The 22,551-nt window shown below is 35.2% G+C and overlaps 1 protein-coding gene across 5 annotated transcripts in view; it reads right to left on the bottom strand.

Moving 5' to 3' along the window:
- CENPC (centromere protein C) overlaps nucleotides 1-22,551 on the bottom strand; it is a 112,281-nt gene that overhangs the window by 12,794 nt on the left and 76,936 nt on the right. For 4 of the 5 annotated variants that reach the window (XM_070505739.1, XM_044766089.2, XM_070505741.1 and 1 more), the window contains one exon: nucleotides 22,149-22,347. The exons of the other annotated variant lie outside the window; for it this stretch is intronic. In XM_070505739.1, coding sequence (XP_070361840.1) covers nucleotides 22,277-22,347 — 71 coding nt within the window. In that variant the 3' untranslated portion in view covers nucleotides 22,149-22,276. Of the gene's footprint in view, nucleotides 1-22,148; nucleotides 22,348-22,551 lie in introns of those variants that run through there. 5 annotated transcript variants of the gene reach the window in all.

Here is a 22,551-nt window from a genome sequence, read left to right as displayed (position 1 = left end):
TTAAATATTCTTACCACACAAAGAAATGGGGTACAAGGAAACTTTTGGAGGTGATGCATATGTTTATTATCTTGATTGTTGTGATGATTTCATGGGTATGTGCCTATGTCCAAACTCATAAAATTGTATACACTAAATATTTGCATTTTTGTAAATCAATTATACCCAAAAAAAGCTGCTAAAAAATGAAAAACAACTGTTATTTTAAGAATATCAAGAAACAAATTCTCCTGTCATACAAATTAGAGTGTCTTATCAACCCATGGTGGTTCAAACTTATAAGGCAGGACACTGAAACACCTGATAAGTCCTAGGTACTTTAAAGAGGCTCACATTAATCAATTTATCTAATAAATTCATTATAACTTACTGTCATGTGGTAGAAAAAAATACTGAGGAAAAAGGAAATAAGAAGTGTAAAAGACTGTAAAGGTTATAAGACAGAGCCAAAGAATATATTTGCATGGGATGCCAATACTGAAAGTAACATTAAGATAAGGAGTTGAAAAGATAAAAGGAAAAATAAGAGCAAGTTGTTTTTTCATTGCAAATTGTCCTAGGGCATGGTTTTATAAAACAGTGTTTGGCAGCCTTACGAAGTGAGCATCGTCCTACTGTACAATCCAGAAATCACACTCCTAAGTATTTGCCCAATTGAGTTGAAATTTATGTCCACATGAAAACCTATATACAAATGGTTATAGTAGCTTTATTCATAATTACCAAAACTAGCAGCAACCAAATGTCCTTCAGTAGATAAATGGATAAACAGTGTGACACATCCAGACAATGAAATTTTATTTACCAATAAAAAAGAAATTATCTATCCAGCCACCAAAAGGCATGTAGGAAGCTTAAAAGCCTATTGCTAAGTAAAATAAGCCAGACTAAAAAGGTTATATACTGTATGATTCCAACTATAAGACATTCTGAAAAATGCAAAACTATACAGACCACAAAAAGATCAGTCTTTGCGAGGGGTTCAGGCAAAGGAAGAGGTGGTTAAGTAGGCAAAGCACAGGGAATTTTTAGAGCGGTGAGGCTATTCTGTATGATATTGTAATGACAGGTACATGACATGATGCATTTATCAAAACCCATAGAAATTTACAGCACAAAAAGTGAATGTTAATTCATGCAAATATTTATAGAGTTATTTCAGAGGTCAGAGTATTCCAGGATAGAATGTAGAAAAGGACAAAACAATCTATTACAAATATATGAAACCACCTCACTGAAGGGGGTGGGAAGATAAGCGTGCTGATCTATGTAACTTTGGAAATGAGTGGAGTAAGACTAAAGGCTAAAGAAATTGTACATAAGCACTATACTCTAGTTGATAAAGTTGTTCCCTATGAGAGTATAAGTTAACAACTCTGAAACTGCTATATATATTTACAGAAATCAACTAGTTAAATAAATGAATGGTGCATGGTGAGAGCCAGGTTCTTCACTGTTCAAATGGGAGCTTATAGATAAGCAAGGAAAGAAGGCTAGAATGATTCATGTGGTAAAAGATTAGAGTTGGAAACATTAGTATAAGCTTATATTAAGCTTAATACAGATACAAATGGTTACATATAGAAGTATTTACAGATATGTGTGTATATACAGGTTAGTATACACACATATATTACCTTGCTCTGTAAGCTGTGAGGGCCTACAAGTAACAACATCTGGTAGTAATGAGTACATTGTGCATCCAGATTTTGTCTTCTAATACCATTCTCTAACAAGAGGAACCAGGGTTCCTTGGAGAAATGGCTAATACTAGGACTGGGACAAAAAAATATACAAGATGAGCCTGGAGCATCTTGTAGTGCCAAAAAGTAAGAAAGCGCTAAAAAAATTAATTTATTTTTCAAAAAACCTTAAAACACACCATGATATCAAAGGGACAAAGGGACGAATAGCTAAAGCTAGAGTAATCTGAAGCAACAAAATAAATTGCCAAAGCTAGAGTGATCTGAAGCAACAACATAAACTGCCAAAGCTAGAGTAATTTGAGCAGCAAAGTAGTATTGGGTTATAACCCACAGTATAAAAAATACTCATGAGTCCATACTGATACAAACAATTGAATAAATAAACAAACATGGGAGAAGTGACAAATCTCTCATGCAGAAGAATTCTAATTTACATAGATATTCCACCCTCAAGGAGGTGAAGCACAACTCCCACTTAAGTGTGGGCTGCATAGTTACTTCATTCCAAAGACTACAGGATGGAAAAGAGGGGGTGAAAAAAGTAACTTTATCATGGAGAAACATGACATACACCATTCCAGCCAGGTGTTTAGGGCAACATCAACAGTGGTCAGTCATGTGATGAAAATGGCACTTCCCCTCTGTGATTTTCCTCTCCAAAACCTATAACCTCAGTATAATCATTAGAAAAATATCAGACAAATCCCAGTTAAGCAGCATTCTACAAAATACCTTACTAGTACTCCTCAAAACTCCCAGGTTCATCAAAAACAAGGAAAGTCTGAGAAACTATCACTGTCATGAGGAGCCTAACAAGATCCAATAACTAAATGTAATGTGATATCCTGGATGGGATCTTTGAACAGAAAAAGGACATTAGGTAAAAACTAAGGAAATCTAAACAAAGTTTGAATGTTAGTTAATAATGTATCAATATTGCTTCATTAACTGTAACAAATGTACTAAAATAACAAGGGAAACTCAGCGTGAGGTACATGAACTCTACTATCTTCACAACTTTTCTGTAAAACAAACTGTTCTCAAACCTTGTTTATTGAAAAAGTTAATTGAAGACAATTTCAAATTCCACCAGGCTGTAATACAAAGAGCTCCTATTCTTCTCACATGAAAGTCTGACTCCTTACAGAATTCTGAACTTCTGAGAAACTGAAGGCAAAAGGAATATGGAATGGCTAGTGGAGGAGGAAAGTCAAAAAGTCAGTCATATCCTAATCTCCACTTGCAAAAGCAAGGGCAGTTGAATATTTCCTCCTTAATGTATCATTCGTGACTTTCATTTTAAGCGGCATCCCCTCTCTCTGCAATCTTTACCTTCACAGTACATCTATTTGGTGCCCTGTTGGTAATTAACATTCATTTAATCCTTCAATTGCAGAATATTGAGATGGGGTCGTTATAGCACTGAAGGAAGAAAACTAGATTGTGTTCCTTTGGATAGGAAGAGTGTATTATTAATATTAGCAATAGCTATATTGATTGGACTAATTCTGGAAGTTCACATCTGGGAAGATGGATGAATGTGCCTATTACGTAGCCAAAATTTTGGTTGTAGTGTACATATATTTGAGTTTTAGCAGCCTGGCTATTTCCTTGATTCCCCAAAGCCCAAATAATTGCGGTCCCTCTGCCACTGGGTATGGTCTTCGCAGTTGTGAGCATTCAATGCAACGTTAACAGATAGTTGAAGATAAGATCAGTGGAGCAGCAGCAGTGCAGGCAGTGGTGGTGAGAGAGGTAAAAGCTCAGTATGGCAGAGATTTTACTGTTTAACTTCATGTCTAGATCAGGTATTATCCTTTACTGAGCCTAGGTCAGCAGCTCTCTACTATTTCCAAGCACTATCATCTACCCACTGCCCTTATTCCTCTTCTGCTTTATCAGAGTTTCTGCTTCTTTTAACAACCAAAAAAACTATTTACTGTGTTGTAAAACAAAGACAGATGATAGATATAGATGTACATTTGTATCATATATACATATATGGAATACATATATGGAAAAATAATGCATGCCACGCACAACAAACATCAAGGAAAGTTATTTAGCTGCAATACGTGCTTCACAGGTATCTTGCATTTTTTCCTAAACCCTAAATATATGTGCTTGTCACATAGCACATCTCTCTTGTTTTTTCTTTATCCACCCAGTCTCACTTGTCTGTCTGGGTTGTCAGCCAGTGCTCCACAGCCCATCCTTGCCAGAAAGACACTTGCAGAGATATAAGCTGTCAGCTCTGGATGCCTAAGTATGTGGTTTTCCTCTAAAAATTCTATTTCCAGTTGACAGTATAGCACTTTCATCTTGTTTCCTTTTTGAATTAAAGGGGAAAAACGACCTAGATAATCTCAGTTGACATAACCTGTGCTGCTTGACAAATTAGCTCTCAGGAAAATTAATGATCCCTCCAGCCATAGGCAAGCTATTTGATTCCCCTTCTTCTAGTGATAAAATGAACAACAGCCATTTCCTAAGCAGTAGTTGACAAATTTGTGTTTGCAGAACAGAGACTTTAAAACATCTACTCATGAGGTCCCATTTCCAACGTTAGTATCCTTATCAATGTAGATTGATCCAGGTTCAACTAAGTTTAATATTCACAGAGGACACAGCTCGTTCACACACACCCATGATAGGTGTTAACACCAAGGAATTAGTTACAATCTCTTATGTCTAAAACTAGCACCATGTCCTTTCAAGTGAACCATGGCACGAGTGGTAGTGTGTTTCACAGAGAGGTCCAAAAAAATAGAAAAAAACTGAAAGTGAAAATCAAGAATCAATCTTTTTTTTAAATATTTTTTCCTTTCCTTCCTCCTTTATATTACACTTAAAGTAGTATGTTATTTTTTAAAATTATGCATATTATAGACTATTTTTTATGAATTTTGTTTCAGGGTATTAAAGGAACATAAAACATTTGTTATAAAAAGGGGGCTTTGGGTCTTACATAGCTTTTTCCAGCTTTAGTGAGGCATAACTGACAAATAAAAACTGCATATATTTAAAGTGTACAATTTGATGTTTCGTTATATGTAATACATTGTGAAATGATTACCACAATCAACTAATATATCTATCATCTCATACAGTTACTATTTTTTTGTGTGTGAAACACTTAAGATCCACCCTCTTAGCAAATTTCAAGTATCCAATACAGTATTGTTAACTATAGTTACCATACTGTACATCAGATCTCCAGAAGGAAGGAGGAAGAAAGGAAGGCGGGGGAGGAAGGGTCGGAGGGGAGGAAGGGGGTAGAGGGAGGAAGGGAGAGAAGCAGCAGCAGAGACTGTGGGTGTCACACAGAGCCTAAAATATGTACCATCTTGCCCTCTACAGAAAAAGTTTGCCTACCCTGTCCTTGTTATAAAGTTTTTGATTTCCTTTAATAAAGCTGTTTCTAGGCTATTTCTACTTTTATTCCTACCCAGAAGCTTTAATTTACAATCTTGGAACTTCCTGAAGCTATTTCTTTTAATTTAGTCTAGTGCATATCACAAAAGTTATGAATAAGAATTGGTAGAACATATTCTGTCATCAAAGAGATAAGATTCCTTTATTAATGTAAAATCTTAAAGAGAATGAAAAGCTAAATGTCAAAGAAATAAATCACAGAATATATAATATACATAAAAAATACAATACCATTAACAGTTGCTCAAAAAATGAAATACTTAGATGAAAATCTAACAAAACATGTACATGACTTGTATATTGAAAATATACAATGCTGATGAAAGAAATCAAAGAATATCTAAATAGACAGAGATACAGTGTTCATGGAATGCAATATTCAACATAGTAAAAGATGTTAATTTTCCCCAGAATGATATAAGGTTTAACATAATTCTTATCAAAATCCTAGAAAGATTCTTTGCAGATATAGACAAGATTATTCTAAATTTATATGAAAAGGCAAAGGAAGTAGAATTGATAAAATAATTCTGAAAAACAACAAAATGGGAAGAACCAATCTACCTGATTTCAAGACTTATTATACAGATATATCAATCAAAACTGTGTGGTATTAGCAGAGGAGTAGACACATGGATCAATGAGACAGAACAGAGAACCCATAATAGACTCATACAAATAGACTGAACTGATTTTTGACAAAGGTACAAAGCAATTCAATGGGAAAAAGCCCTTTCAAAAAATGACACTGGAGCAATTGGACATCCACAATCAAAATATGAATTTTGACCTAAACCTTAATTATTACATGTAAAACTACAAAACTTTAGAAGATAACATATGATAAAAATCTTTGGGACCTACGGATTGGTCAAGAGTTTGCATGAAGAGTGACAAAAGCAAGATGGTAGACTAGGAGGTCCCCGCCCACAGTCTCCCTCGGCAACAATAATCTGGCAGCCAGTCACAGAAAAAAGTGCCTTTGTGGGGCCTTTGTGGTCCGGGTAAGAGACTATGAAACCCCAGTGGAACCCAAGACCAAGAAGGGTAATTTTGAGAAGGCAGACCCATCCCCAGGTGATAGACTTGCCCACAGTAGTTCTGGCTACAAACCTGAAATACCCGTCCCCCTGTAGACCCAGCTATAGCTCTGTTTGGCCTTGCTCCTGACACTATCACCATCTGCCAAGGGACCCAGTCACACCTGCCCACGCCCTGGGTAACAGGCCCACGGATCTGGGTCTCAGTTGTGAACACTTTACTAGGTGGACTCTAAAAAGGCCAGTGACTGGGCTCCAGCTGCTCTTAGCCACGGTCTTGCCCAGGGACCAGATGGAAGTCAAGCCTATCTGTGCCACAAGACAGGCCCTCCAACCTTGGTCCAACTGCAGATCCTGAAACAGTGCTATAGCCTGGCTCCAGCCCCTCTCAGCCATGGGATGAAAGAAAATGAGGAAGACACAAGTAAATGGAAAAATATCTCTTGTTCATGGATTGGGAGAATTAATATTGTTAAAATGTCCATACTACCCAATGCAATCTACAGGTTCAATATGATCCCTATCAATGAAAAATTCCAATACCAGTTTCTAGAGAAATAGAAAAAAAAATCCTAACATTCACATGGAACCACAAAAGATCCCAAATAGCCAAAACAATCTTGAGAAAGAACAATGCTGGAGGCATCACATTTTCTGATTTCAAACTGTCTTAGAAAGCTATCAAAATAGTATGGTATTGGCTTAAAAAGACACAGAATCCAGTGGAAAAGAATAGAGAGCCTAGAAATAAAGACATGCATATACACTCAACTAATCTTTTTGTTGTTGCTGAAGATTCACCCGAACATCCGTACCAATCTGGTCACTACCACAACATGGCCACCAATGAGTGGTGTAGGTCCACGCCAAACTTAACCACTAGACCACAGGGCCAGCCCCTACAGTCAACTAATCTTTAACAAGAGCACCAAGAATACACAATGGGGAAAAAGCAGTCTCTTCAATAAATGCTGTAAGGAAAAGTGGATATCCATATGCAAAATGATGAAATTGGATACATTAACTTGATTGTGGTAACAATTTCTCAATGTATACATATATTAAATTATCATGTTGTATGCCTTAAAAAGTAAAAGTTACCTTGACATGAAAAGCACGATCTACAAAAGCAAAAAATCCATAAAGTAGACTTCATCAAAATTTAAAGCTTTTCTCTTCAAAAGACCCTATTAAAGATGGTGAAAATGCATGCCAGACTAGGAGAAAATATTTGCAAACTACATATCCAACATATGACTCATATCTAAAATATATTATTTTTTCCAGTTTTATTGAGATATAATTGACAGATAACATCACATGCATTTTAGATGTATTTTTTTTATTTTTTATTTTTTTTTCTACTTTATCTCCCCAAACCCCCCCTGTACACAGTTGTATATCTTAGTTGCATGTCCTTCTAGTTGTGGGATGTAGGACACCGCCTCAATGTAGCCTGACGAGCAGTGCCATGTCCACACCCAGGATCCGAACCCTGGGCCGCCGCAGCGAAGCGCGCGAACTTAACCACTCGGCCATGGAGCCGGCCCCGATGTATATGTTTTTTAAATGATCAAAATTCAACAGTAAAAATATCCAAATAGAAAATGGTCAAGATATCAAGAAATATTTCATTGAAGAGAATGGCAAATAAACTTATGAAAAGATATCAACATCACTAGAGAAATGCAAATAAAGATTATGATGAGATATTACTACTTACCTATTAGAACAGCTAAAAAAAAAAAAAGTGACAATAGCGAATGCTGGTGAGTATGCAAAGAAACTGAGTATCTCATGTATTGATTCCAGCCACTCCGGAAAATAGTTCAGCAGTTTCTTAAAAAAACTAAACACACACTTAACATATGTATTTCTGCACATTTATCCCAGAGAATTGAAAACTTACACAAAAACCTGTATACAATTTTTTTTTGTGGTACATCTATACCAAGGAATATCACTCAGCAACAAAAAGTAATGAATTATTATTATGCACAACTTGGATAGATCTCATGGGCATTATGCTGAGTGAAAAAAAACCCAAAGGTAATATACTGTATGATTCCATTGATATAACAATCTCTAAGTGACAATATTATAGAGATGGAGAATAAATTAGTGGTTGCCAGAGGTTAAGATTGGGGTGGGGGCATCAATGTGACTGTAAAGAGGCAGCATGAAAAAGAACTTTGTGGTTACAAAGCCTGATAGCACTGATGGTTACACAAATTTACAAAGGATAAAATCACACGGAACCATAAACACACATTGTATTCATGCAAATGTCCCATTTTGGGCATCTACTATAGTTACATAATGTGTAACCACTGAGGGAAACTGGATGAAAGGTACATCCATTCAGTAAGTGAATGGCTAACAAAACTGTGGACTACTACTCAACAATAAAAACAAATGATTACAAGCATCATGAAACTTTTCTGAGTGAGGATCATGACAGATTAATGGATATTGAATTCATTATCCCTCTACAACTGTAAACTAGCAAAACATAAAAAGTAACTATGTGCAGGCACTGGACAACAATGCAGGGCTGTGATTACTGAAAGGCATATAGTTAGCTCCACAGTCACTGATTTTATGCCTAAGGGTACTTTCCAAAACTGGGTACAGAGAGTGGAGTTCTAACAGGGCAGTGGTCTCATTGAGCAGAGAAAATAGATTATAACTTGGGGCTGTTGAGAGAGCTGAAATTGTGCATCAGGATATCAGAGAAGAGGAAACTGCACTGAAAATAGAACTCCAGAAATCTGGATGGAGTGCCCAAGAGTAGTGCTGTGCGATAGAACTTTCTGCATAATGGAAATATTTATATTTGTCCTGTTAAACATGGTAACCACCAGCACCATATGCCTACTGAGCATTTGAAATATGGCAAGTGCAACTACGGAACTAAATATTTTATTTTAAATGGCTACAACATGTGGTTTGTGGCTATCGTATTAGCCATCACAGCCCTGGAGTTTAGGTTGCAAGTGTGCAGAGTAAAATTCTATGAGGCCTTTCTCTATCTAGCTTATTTCACTTAGCATAACATAGTCCAGGTTCATCCATATGGTTACAAATAGCAGCATCTCCTTCTCTTTTAAGACTGAATAACACTCCATTGCATACATACGCCACAATTTTTTATCCATTCATCTGTTGACCCTTAGGTTGTTTCCATATCTTGACTTTTGTGAATTATGCTTGCAATGAACATGAGACTGAAGATTTCTCTTCCAGGTACTGATTTCATTTCCTTTGGATATATACCCAGAAGAGGGATTACTGAATTGTACAGCAGTTCCACTTTTAATTTTCTGAGGAACTTCCATACGGTTTTCCATAAAGGCTGTACCGCCTGACATTCCCACCAACAGTGTACAAAGGGTTGTCTTTTCTGCACATCCTTGCCAACGCTTTTATCTTTTTGATAATACACATCCTAACAGATGTGACGTGATAACTCATTGTGGTTTTTTGGGGATTTTGTGTGTGTGTGAGGAAGATTAGCCCTGAGCTAACATCTGCTGCCAAACATCTTTTCCTGAGGAAGACTGGCTCTGAGCTAATATCTGTGCCTATCTTCCTCTACTTTATATGTGGGATGCCTGCCAAAGCATGGCTTGATAAGCAGTGCATAGGTTCACACCCGGGATCCAAACTTGCAAACCCTGGGCCGCTGAAGCAGAGCACGTGAACTTATCCACTACACCATCAGGCAGCCCCTAAATCACTGTGGTTTTGATTTGCATTTCCCAGATGATGAGTGATGTTGAAAACCCTTTCATACACCTGTTGGCCATTTCTATGTCTTCTCTGGAAAATGATCTCCCTTACATGTGGAATCTTTAAAAAGTCAATTTCATAGAAGCAGAGAGTAGAACAGTGGTTACCAGGGATGAGAAGGTGGAAGAACTGGGGAGATGGTTGTTCAAAGGATACAAAGTCGCAGTTATGTAAGACGCAAAAGTTCTACACACCTAATATATAGCATGATGACTAGAGTTAATACTGTATCGTATATTGGAAACTTGCTAAGAGAATAGATTTCAGGTGCTCTCACCACACACACACACACACACACACACACACACACACACACACAGAATGGGAACTATGTGAAGAAATGGATATCCTAACTACCTTGACTGTAGTAATCATTCCACTATGGATATCAAAACATCATGTTGTACACCTTAAATATATACAATTTTTATTTAAAAAAAAAAAAAAAAACCCTGTGAGGACTGACTGAGAATTACTAGGAGTTGTGAACTGAGAATACAGAAGAACACACAGAATACAGAAGTGGCAAAATTTGGGAGATGTGGATCTGACCAACCAGAGTAGAGAGCTCTTGTTGAACAATCCAGGCTTTTAGTTTAGAGACAGAAAGGCTACACTTTAGAAAGCAGGCTACTCTAGCTCTAGAGCAGTTTCTCAACCTCAGCATTACTGACATTTTTTATCAGATAATTATTTTGTGTGTGTGTGTGTGTATAGGGACAAGGGACTACTGTTCATTGCAGGATGTTCAGCAGCCTCTCTGGCCTCTACACACTAGGTGCCAGTAGCACCCACGCACATACCTTTTGTAACAATCAAAAATGTCTCCGAACATTGCCAGATGTCCACTGAATGGTAAAATCACCCCCGGTTGAGAATCACTGCTCCAGAGTAACAGCTAATCTAAAACGATCCTAACAAAGGCTAAAACAAAGTCTCAACAGGATCAAGCTGAACATTAATAAATTAACCTCCTAAAGAATGAAATTCTTAAAAGGGAAAAAAACCAACAATAAAACAAATGAAAGATTGTTTCCAGTAACAGAATATGAAGAGGTCAACAATTCCCCTATATCAAAAAAAAAAGTATATAGCTAGACAAAATGGGTAAAAAACCATCATTTCAAGGCACTGGAAATCAATCAAAGGCAAACAGTAGGTTGAGAACTATGTATTCTTGAAAAATTGCTAGAGCTTTGGAAAAGAACCGTTGGAGCCTGTGTCATTCTTGAGTAAGGTTCTCATTCTTCCCTAAGTTCGTCAGTAAGGACTTTAGCTGTATTAGGCAGTCGCTCACTTCAAAAAATAGTAAATTTGCACTAAGAGAGGATGGACTTGATTCAGAACAGGTGTGTAAACCTACAGTTTTGTCACTTAAGAGGAGGAAATCAGTTAGGAATGGATAGGGAAAACCTGTAGTTGCTAGCCAAAGGTGACAGTTCCAGCAACAGAGCAGCCAGAAATTTAACAAAGATGGTCCCGGGACAGGGCAGCCATAGAAGGGCTAAGATGAGTTCTCCAAACATCCCCATCTAACTCAGAAATCAAGCATGCACAGGGGAGACATAAGAGAGCATGGCAAAAAGGAAACGCCAAGGGAGACTTGAGAACTGGCTACAAGGTTGAATGTATCCCCTATCGCACACAGGGAACAATTAGCAGAGGGCAGAAGGCTTACAGACTCAAAATGTTTGATGTGAACCTCTGTCCAAATCATTGGCTGACTACTAAGCTATGCAGAGACAGAGGCTAACCCTAGGGAGTCATGATAAAAATTAAAATAAGAATTTAAAAAACCAAGCAGAGATAGCAATAGCTCCACACCACAGGGGGAACAGATTCCACAGCTTGAGTTCAGGCAAGACAATAAATTTTAAAGAAACAAAAAAGATATAAACATAATATAGAGCTGTTACAATATATTACCTAAATTTTAAACAAGAATTATTAGACATGCAAAGTGTGAAACAAACAGTAGCCCTCCTTATCTGCAGGGGTATGTTCCAAGACCCTCAAGTAATGCCCGAAACAATGGATAGCACCAAACCCTAAATATTGTTTTTTCCTATACATACATACCTATGATCTATGATAAAGTTTAATTTATAAATTAGGCACAGTAAGAGATAAACAACAATAACTAATAATAAAATAGAACAGTTATAACAATATACTCTAATAAAAATTACTGAAGATCTTAGCAACCTCAGCATAAAATTTTTTTTCTTTCTTTACTGAGAACTTTTACTTTTCACTTAAAGGAAGCACTTTATGGATTCTCTTTGGCATATCCAAACTGCCAACATCATTACTCTTGTACTTTGAGGTCATTATTAAGTAAAATAAGGGTTACTTAAACACAAACACAGTGATACCACAACAGTCGATCTGATCATTGAGATGGCTACTAAGTGACTAACAGGTAGTATACACAATGTGGATACATTGTCCTGGACAAAAGGGATGATTCACCTCCTGAGCGAGACAACATGAGATTTCATCACAATGATCAGAAGGGCACACAATTTAAAACTGACGAATTGTTTATTTTTGGAATTTCCCACTTTATTTTCAGACCACAGTTGACTGTGAGTAACTGAAAGCATGGAAAGCAAAACAGCAGATAAAGAGGGGGTCACTGTACCAAGGGAAAAAAGCAGCAGTTTATGAAAACTGAGTCTGTATGGGTTTAGATGTTAGATTAGCAAAGACTTCAATAAGGTATTAATAAACATATTCAAAGAATTAAAGGTAAATATGCTAAAAATGAGTCAACAACAAATGAATCTCTATAGAAAAATATAACTACAAAAAAGAACCAAGTTTAATTTCTAGAGTTAAAAGGCCTAATAACTGAAACTAAAAATAAAATCATGGGGCCAGCGCCATGGTGGAGTGGGTTAAAGTTCCGTGCACTCAGCTTCGGTGGCCTGGGGTTCACGGGTACAGATCCCAAGTGCAGACCTACTCCATTTATCAGCCATGCCATGGAGGCATTCCACATATAAAATAGAGGAAGACCAGCACAGACGCTGGCTCAGAGGTAATCTTCCTTAAGCAAAAAAAGAGGAAGACTGGAAACACATGTTAGCTCAGGGCAAATCTTCCTCACCAAAAAAGATAAAAATAAAAAAATAAAAAATCATTAGATGGGCTCAACAGCAAACTCGAGGTGGCAGGGAATCACTGATTTGAAGAACTACCAATAGATATTATCCAAAGAATTGAAAGAAAAAAAATTGAATAAAGATGAACAAAACCTCAAAGACCTGTGAGACAACAACAAGCATTCTAATACATGTGTAATGAGAGTCAGAGAAGAGGAAAGAGGAGAAAAAGATTTTGAATAACAGCCCCAAACTTCCCAAATCTGATTAAAAACATTAATTCAGATGCAAACAGCTCACCAAATCCCTAGTAGGATACATATAAAGAGAAGGACATCTAGAAACATCATAGTCAAAATGACAAAAGACAAAAAAATCTTCAAAGGAGCTAGAGAAAAATGACTCATCACATACAGAGAACAACAAAATGACTAACAATAGATTTCTTATCAGAAATGATGGAGGACAGAAGGCAATGGAATGACAGAAAGTACCGGAACAAAATAAACTGTAAAACTGAAACTATCAAGTGAAACTATCATTCAGAAATGAAGTCAAAATAAAAATATTTCCATATATACAAAAATTGAGAGAATTTGTTGCTAATAGACCTATCTGTAACTAAAGTTCTTCAGGCTGAAACGAAAAATACTACATGGTAAGTTAGATACAAAGGACGGAATGAAGAATACCAGAGATAGTACATATAAAACACTGTATATAACATGACGTAATCTACATAGAATTTGAAATATATTATGATGTACATCTGAAAATAAATTAAAAAAATAAAAAATAAAACACTGTATATATATTTTCTCTTAATTAAAAAAGATAATTCAAAGCAATGATTATAACAAAAATTTTGGGATATATAAATACACATAAGCAAATATGTACATAATATACAGTAATGTATACAACAATACCAGTCATTAAAAGGGGAAAAACATGAAGCAAAGTTGCTGTATTTTGTGAAAATTAAGTCAGCAGTAACCTGACAGAGGCTGAGATAAATTTAAGATGGATACAGAAATCTCCACAGCAGCCTCTAAAATAATAACTCAAAAAATACAGATTCAGAAGATTTAAAATGGTACACTAAAAAGATCGTCTAACCCAATTTAAAGCAGGGAGGAACAAAGGAATAATAACAATAACAAAACCCCATGAGACATACAGAAAACAAACAGGAAAATGGCAGACATAAATCCAATCTTACCAATATTTACATTAAACGTGAACAGATTAAGCATTCCAATCAAAAGGCAAAGATTGTTAGACTGGATTTTAAAAACTCAAGATCTAATTATGTGCTTTATATAAGAGATACATTTTAAATTCAAAGACACAACTGGTTGAATATAAAAGACAGAAAAAGATATATCAGATAAACAGTAAACACAAGGCAGCTGGAGTGGTTATATTACTATCAGACAAAACAGACATTAAGATGAAAAATACTACTAACAGAGATATTTCATAATGGTAAAGAGGTCAATATAGCAATAAGGTATAACAATGATAAGTGAATATGAACTTAATAATAAGAGTTTTAAAATATATGAAGCAAAAATTGAAGATCTGAAAAAGAAACAGATATTCAACAGCTAGAATGAGAAGTATCAATACTCCTCTATCAGTAATGAAAAGAAAAACTACACAGAAAATCAGTAAGGATACAGAAAATTTAGTACATACTATCAACCAACTTGTCTTAACAGACATAGAAAACTCTAAGAACAACAGAATACACATTTGTTTCTAATAGACATGGAACATTCTCTAAGACCATACTGTGGATAATAAAACCACCTTGATAAATGTTAAAGGGCTGAAAGTATACAAAGTATGTTTTCTGTCCACACCATGGCCTGGTAAATCACACCGACAGGCTGAATCCAGATCACTGCATTTTGTATATAAATTTTACTGAAATATAACTGCACCTATTTATTTACCTATTGTCTGGATGCCTTCATGTTTCAACAGCAGAACTGAGTAGTTCTAATAGAAACCATTATGTCTGGCAAAGGCTAAAATTGCAGGAAAACTTAGGAAATTCCTGAATTAGTAATTAACACAGAAAAACAAATCTAGGAAATGCTTAAAGATTTGGGACTTAAGAGACACAGCCAAATAACCCACTGGTGAATGAGAACATCACAAGAAAAATTTTAAAATGTCTGGAATTAAATGAACATGAAAATGACAGATAAAAGTGCAGCTTTAAATGGCTGAATTAGAAAGGAAGAAATTCTAAAATAAATTATCTAAGCATCCACCTTAAGAAGCTAGAAAATGAAGAGCAAATCAAACCCAAAGTAAATAGAATGCAAAAACTTATAAAGATCAGATCAAAACCCAATGAAACCGAAAGTTATTTTGAAAGAGCAACAACAGCAAAAAGAACTCAGCAAGAATGACCAAGAAAATAAGAAAAAAGCAACAATTATATAGCATAACTTATGCTCCAGATACTGTAAGCATCTGTATATTACCTTAAGCATATTTTAAGACAATTTTATGTCAAATCTAAAGAAAGCTGTTGAAAGAATAAATATTATGAACTTTTAGAGTTGAAAATTTAGATATAGGCAAATTCTTCAAAAAACACATTTAACAAAACTAAAGAGACAAGAAATCTGAATATTCTGATACTTATTAAAGAAGTTAAAGCCACAATTATAAATCTTCTCATAAAGAAAACTCCAGGCCCGTCTGGTTTTACTGGTAATTCTTTCTAACATTTGATAAGGTAATGTTACCAATGCTGTATAAACTCTTCCAAAAATTGCAAAAAGAAGAAACAGACTCTAACGCATTTCATATGGCCTGTAAACCTTGATACCAACACTTGACAATGTCATAACAAAAAAAGAAACCCACAGATCAATATTCCCTCAAGGACCTAGACACATCAAAAAAATTCTTAACAAAATATCAAGAAACTGAATACAGCAATATATAGATAGAATAGTAAACCATAACCAAGTGGGCTTTATCCCAGAAATGCAAGGAGAGATCAAATTTTTTAAAAAAAGGAAAAAATGATCACCAAGTGGTGAATTACGAATGAGAAAACCATATGATCATTTCAATAGACACAGATAAATAGATTCTTTCTTTAAAAAAAAAAAACTTAGCAAATTAGAAATACAAAGAATTTCTTCAACCTAATAAAGGAATCTATGAAAAGTTCACGGCCAGTATTATACTTCAGGGTGAAATACTGAATGCTAAGACTGAGCACAGGCAGGATGGCTGCTCTCACTGTTTCCATTCAACATGTTGCTGGAGGTCCTAACAAGTACAAAACGGAAAGAAAAAGAAATAAAAAGCACAAAGATTAAAAAGAAAGAAGTCAAAATGTCTTTATTCACAGATGTGATGGTATACAGAATACATTCACAGAAAATCCCAAGCAATCTTAAAAAAAAAAAAAAAAGAACTAACGACTGAATTCAGCAAGGTCACAGAATATAAGTTGAATAAATAAAAATCAATTTTACTCCTATATATTAGCAACAAAAACTTGAAAAATTAGAGAATACAATTTAACATAGCATCAAAAAAATGCAACGTCTAGCAATAAGTTTAATAAAAGATAAGCAATATCTCTATTTTGAAACCATAAAATAAGAGTCAGAGAAATTTAAGACCTAAATAAATGGAGAGCTATATCATGTTCATTGGAAAGTACACAAAATTGGTTCAGATGACAATTCTTCCCAAATGGATCTAAAGTCTAAAGATTCAATGTAATCCCAGTCAGGATCCCAGTAGGCTTTATAGTAAATATTGACAAGATAATTCTAAAATTACTATGCAAATGCAAAGAACCTAGAACAGCCAAAACAATCTTGAAAATCTTGAACAAAATTAGAAGTCTCACAGCACCTGAATGGAGAGTCTTTTCAACAAAGAAAACTGGATATCCATACAGGAAACAAAACTGACCTTGATCTCGACCTGACACTATACAAAAGAAATTAGTATGAGATGGATCATCATCCTAAACATAAAAGATAAGTTACAAATTTGTAGAATGAAACAAAGGAGAATATCTTCCTGACTTTGCAGTAGGAAAAGATTTCTTAAAGCAAACTAAAAATTGTACTCCATCAAAAAAAGTCTATCTTCATAAAGACATATCATTTAAAACCCACTAGAATGGCTACAATTAAAGACTGATAACACCAAACGTTGGCAAAGAAGTGAAACAACTGCAATTTGCATAATTTGCCGGTGGCAGTGTAAAATGATATAATCACTTTGGAAGTGTCTGGCAGTTTCTCCTAACATTAACCATACACATGTACTTTGACCTAGCGATTTCATTATAGGTATCAACCCAAGAGAAACAAAAACGCATGTCTGTTAAAAAACCTGACAGAATATTCACAGAGATTTTATTCAGAATAGCTCAAACTAGGAAACAACTCAAAATGTCCATCAAGAGGAAAATAAAGTGGTGTATTCATATGAAATATCACTCAGCACTAAAACATGAAGGAGCAACTAATATATACATCATAGTGGATGAATCTGAGATATTGTGCTGAATGAAAGTATATTTTATGAGTCAATTTATACAAAATTTTAGAACAAGCAAAAGCTATCTACAGTGATAAGCAGAATAGTGGCCCAAGAGGTGGAAGTGGGGTTGGCAGGAATTAACTTGGATAGAATAGAAAGGCACTTCCTAGAGTGACAGAAATTTTGTGGGTTACTTAAGTATAAGATGTACTTGTCAAAGATTCATTGAACTACACGCAAGATATATGCATTTGACTATATATAAATTACATCAATAAAATAAAGATTTCACTTAAAAAAAAAATCAAGCCACTGCCGATAACAGACCAAAATTCTGGGAGTCTAAGTAAGGATGGAAACATATTCAGTCACATAACTCTTGACTTGGGAAAGCAAGTATACCAGTTTCTCTAGTGATAAAGCATTTATTCATATACTAAACTCTGAAATTTCTTATGGAGACACTGAGAAATACAATAGACAAGGCCCTAGCAAACTTCACATGAAAAGTAATAAATTTGCATTGACTTTTTTTAATACAGTCATGTGCCACATAATGATGTTTCATTCAACAATGGAATGCATATACAATGGTGGTCTCTTAATATGAGTACCATATAGCCTAGGTACAGGTAGGTTTGTGTAAGTACACTCTATAATGTTCACACAACGATGAAACTGCATAAAGATGCATGTCTCAGAATGTATCTCCTTGATTAAGCAGCACAGGACTGTAGAAGTAATACTTAAAGCATACTTTTGAAATATAATTCTGACAAATGGAACTAAGATTTCCAGGTTACTATGAGAATACTTAAAACCAGAAAAAGAAGAACAGAAAAAGCCCAAAATCAGTAGAAGGAAGGACACAATAAATATGATAGCAGAAATAAATGAAATAGAGACTAAAAAAAAAAATCGAAAAAAAAAATCAATGGAACTAACAGCTGGCTCTTAGAAAACATAAACAAAATTCACAAATCCTCAGCCAGATTTACCAGGAAAAAAAGCGCGAATGCTCAAATAAATAAAATCAGAAAAGAGGAGAAACTACAACAAATACCATGGAAATACAAAGGATTATAAGAGAATACTCTGAAAAAGTATACCTTAACAAATTTGATAATCTAGAAGAAATGGATAAATTCTTAGAATCATACAACTTTCCAAAACTGAGTCAAGAAGAAATAGAGAGGGGCTGGCCTGGGGGCATAGTGGTTAAGTTCGTGTGCTCCACTTCGGTGGCCTGGGGTTCATGGGTTTGGATCCTGGGCATGGACCTACACACCACTCATCAAGCCATGCTTGGTGGCATCCCACACATAAACAGAGGAAGATTGGCATAGGTGTTAGCTCAGGGCCAATCTTCCTCACCAAAAAAAAGAAGAAGAAGAAGAAGAAGAAGAAAAAGACATAGAGAATCTGAATAGACTGATCACTAGTAAGGAGATCAAAACAGTAATCAAAAAATAAAAGTTCAAGACCACACAGCTTTCTCAGTGAATTCTACCAAATATTCAAAGAAGATTCAATACCTATCCTTCTCAAACTCTTCTCAAAAACTAAAGAGAGGAGATGCTTCCTAACTCATCCTATGATGCCAACATTACCTTGATACCAAAACCAGACAAGGACAACACACAAAAAAAGGAAATTACAGGCCAATATCATGTATGAACGTCGAGGCAAAAATCAACAAAATACCAGCAAATCTGGGGACAGCACAGTGACACAGCGGTTAAGTGTGCACATTCCGCTTCACGGGCCCAGGGTTTGCCGGTTCAGATCCTAGGTGTGGACATGGCATCGCTTGGCAAGCCATGCTGTGGTAGGCATTCCACATATAAAATAGAGAAAGATGGACATGGATGTTAGCTCAGGGCCAGTGTTCCTTAGCAAAAAAAGGAGGATTGGTGGCAGATGTTAGCTCAGGGCTAATCTTCCTCAAAAAAAAAAAATAGTAGCAAATCAAATATAATACAATAAAAAGATCACACACCACGATCAAGTGGGATTTATTCCAGAGATGCAGGGATGGTTCAACATCCGCAAATCAATCAACATAATACACTATATTAACAAGATGAAGAATAAAAATCACATGATCTCAATAGATGCAGAGAAAGCATTAGACAAGATATAGCATCCATTTATGATAAAAAGTCCAATAAAATGGGTATAGAAGGAAAGTACCTCAACATACATAAAGGCCATATGTGACAAACTCATAGCTAACATCATACTCAACAGTAAAAACCTGAAAGATATACCTTTAAGAATAGGAACAAGACAAGGATGCCCACTTTCATCACTCTCATTTAACATAGTATTGGAAGTCCTAGCCAGAACAATCAGGCAAGAGCAAGAAATAAAAGAGTTCCAAATTGGAAAGGAAGAAGTGAAACTCTCACTGTCTGCAGATGACATCATTTTATATATAGAAACAAGAATCCACCGAAAAACTTTTAGAAATAATAAACAAATATAGTAAAGTTGCAGAGTACAAAATCAACATAGAAAAATCAGTTGCGGTCTATACACTACAACAAAAGAGCAGACAGGGAAATCAAGAATACAATTCCACTTACAATTGCAACCAAAAGAATAAAATACCTAGGAATAAATTTAACCAAAGATGTGAAAGATGTGTACAATGAAAACTATAAAACATTATTGAAAGACATTAAAGAAAACGCAAGAAATGGAAAGATATTCTGTGCTGATGGATTGGAAGAATTAACATAGTTATAATGTCCATACTTCATAAAGCAATCTACAGATTCAACGTAATCTCTATCAAAGTCTCAGTGACATTTTTCACAGAAATAGAACAAAGAATTCTAACATTTTATGAAACAACAAAAGACCCTGATAACCAAAGGAATCCTGAAAAAGAAGAACAAAGCTGGAGGTATCACGCTCCCTGATTTCAAAATATACTACAAAGCCAAAGTAATCAAAAGAGCATTGTGCTGTCACAAAAAGAGACACACAGATCAATGGAAAACAATCCAGAGCCCAGAAATAAACCTACACATCTATGGACAGTTAATTTTTGACAAAGGAGCCAAGAGCATACAGTGGAGAAATGATTAAAAGGATCTGAACAGACATTTTCCCAAAGAAGATATACATTCAACATGACTAATTATTAGGGAAATGCAAATCAAAACTACAATGAGATATCACCTCACGCCCCTCAGAAAGGCTATAATTAACAAGACAAGAAATAACAAGCGTTGGAAAGGATGTGAAGAAAAGGGAACTCTCATCACTGCTGGTGGGAGTGCAAACTGGTGCAGCCACTACGGAAAATGGTATGGAGATTCCTAAAAAACTAAGAACAGAACTACCATATGATCCAGCTATTCCACTCCGAGGTATTTATCCAAAGAATACAAAAACACAAATGTGAAGATATTTGCATCCCCATGATCACTGCAGCATTATTCACAACAGCCAAGACTTGGAAACAACTTAAGCACCCATCGCCCATCAATGAATGAATGGATAAAGAAGATATGGTATATATACACAATGAAAAACTACTCAGCCATTAAAAAAAAAATCAAATCTTGCCATTTCCAGCAACATGGATAGACTTTGAGGGCATTATGCTAAGCAAAATAAGTTAGAGGAAGAGTCAATACCACATGATTTCACTCATAAGTAGAAGACAACAACAGTAAACAAACACACAGATATAGAGATTAGATTGGTGGTTACCAGGGGTAAGGGGGGAGGGTGAAAGGGCAATAGGGCACATGTGTGTGGTAATGGATGGTAACTAGTCTTTGGGTGGTAAACATGATGTAATCTATAAAGAAATCAAATATAATGACTTACATCTGAAATTCAAATAAATAAATATTTGAACACAAAAAATATGACAATACTTAAAATGACTTCAGGAATAGCTGCTAGCAATTTGTTTCTGACATTTAACCATTTTCTCTCCTAAATCTCTTTAGTTCTCTACATATTTCAGTGTGTTCGGTAATATTAAGAAAAAAGACTAAGTTATTATGTACTCATCTTTCACACTGACTCTCCTTTTTAGTAGAAAGATCAGTTCCAAGTATAGAAACATTATTGTGAAACCTACAGGTTTCAGAGAAAGCATGGCCCTGACGACACTTTGATTTCGGACTTCTAGCCTCCAGAACTATGAGACAATAAATTTCTGTTGTTTTAAGTCACCCAGTTTGTACTATTTTGTTTCAACAGTCCTAGAAAAGTAATACAGATATATCATTTAACACAGTTCTCTATTATTGGGTTATTTAATGATTAGTGACTTAAAACTGATATTTGGGAAAGATTTTTAAATGAACGGACATATTAATCAGATCTCTTCTGACAAAGAAATGTCTTATTTTCAATGGGGGAACAGTGATTTTGGTATTCTTTTCATGTTATTAAAATACTATGAATATGGGCATCACTACAGACCATGTGAATATTCAGAGAAAAATTAGAAGATACACATGGGAGTTTGAAATGTTTATCAAACACAAGTACACACAAAATTGAATAAAAATTTTATTTTAAGACATCACGAATAATTACAAAGATAAATGTCTCAATTATACAAACTTGTGTGTATGTGTATATACGTATATACATACACACACGTGTTTAAACTTTGCTTCATCTTTCATCTTTTTATCTGAGTAAAAAGAAGAACACTTTCCTTATTCAGGAGGTTTTTGATGTTGTAATAATTACCTAGAGGGAAGGTGATAAGCAAATAAAATTATTTCTATAGGAATCATTTCCATTTGATTAAAAGTTTAGCCATGACTAAGGTGGTTACAGTATATAGTACCAAAAAAACAATCAATTCATCTAACCTAAAATAACTTATTTAATCCCATAACCTGAAAAATCCAAGAGTTAACCACCACCTGTGATCCAGATAAGGCTTGAAAG

The sequence above is a fragment of the Equus asinus genome, chromosome 3, assembly GCF_041296235.1.
Source record: "Equus asinus isolate D_3611 breed Donkey chromosome 3, EquAss-T2T_v2, whole genome shotgun sequence".
NCBI classification, from domain to species: Eukaryota; Metazoa; Chordata; class Mammalia; order Perissodactyla; family Equidae; genus Equus; species Equus asinus.
The sequence above is the reverse complement of the archived record's forward strand: the minus strand, read 5'-3'. Positions and strand labels throughout refer to the sequence as shown.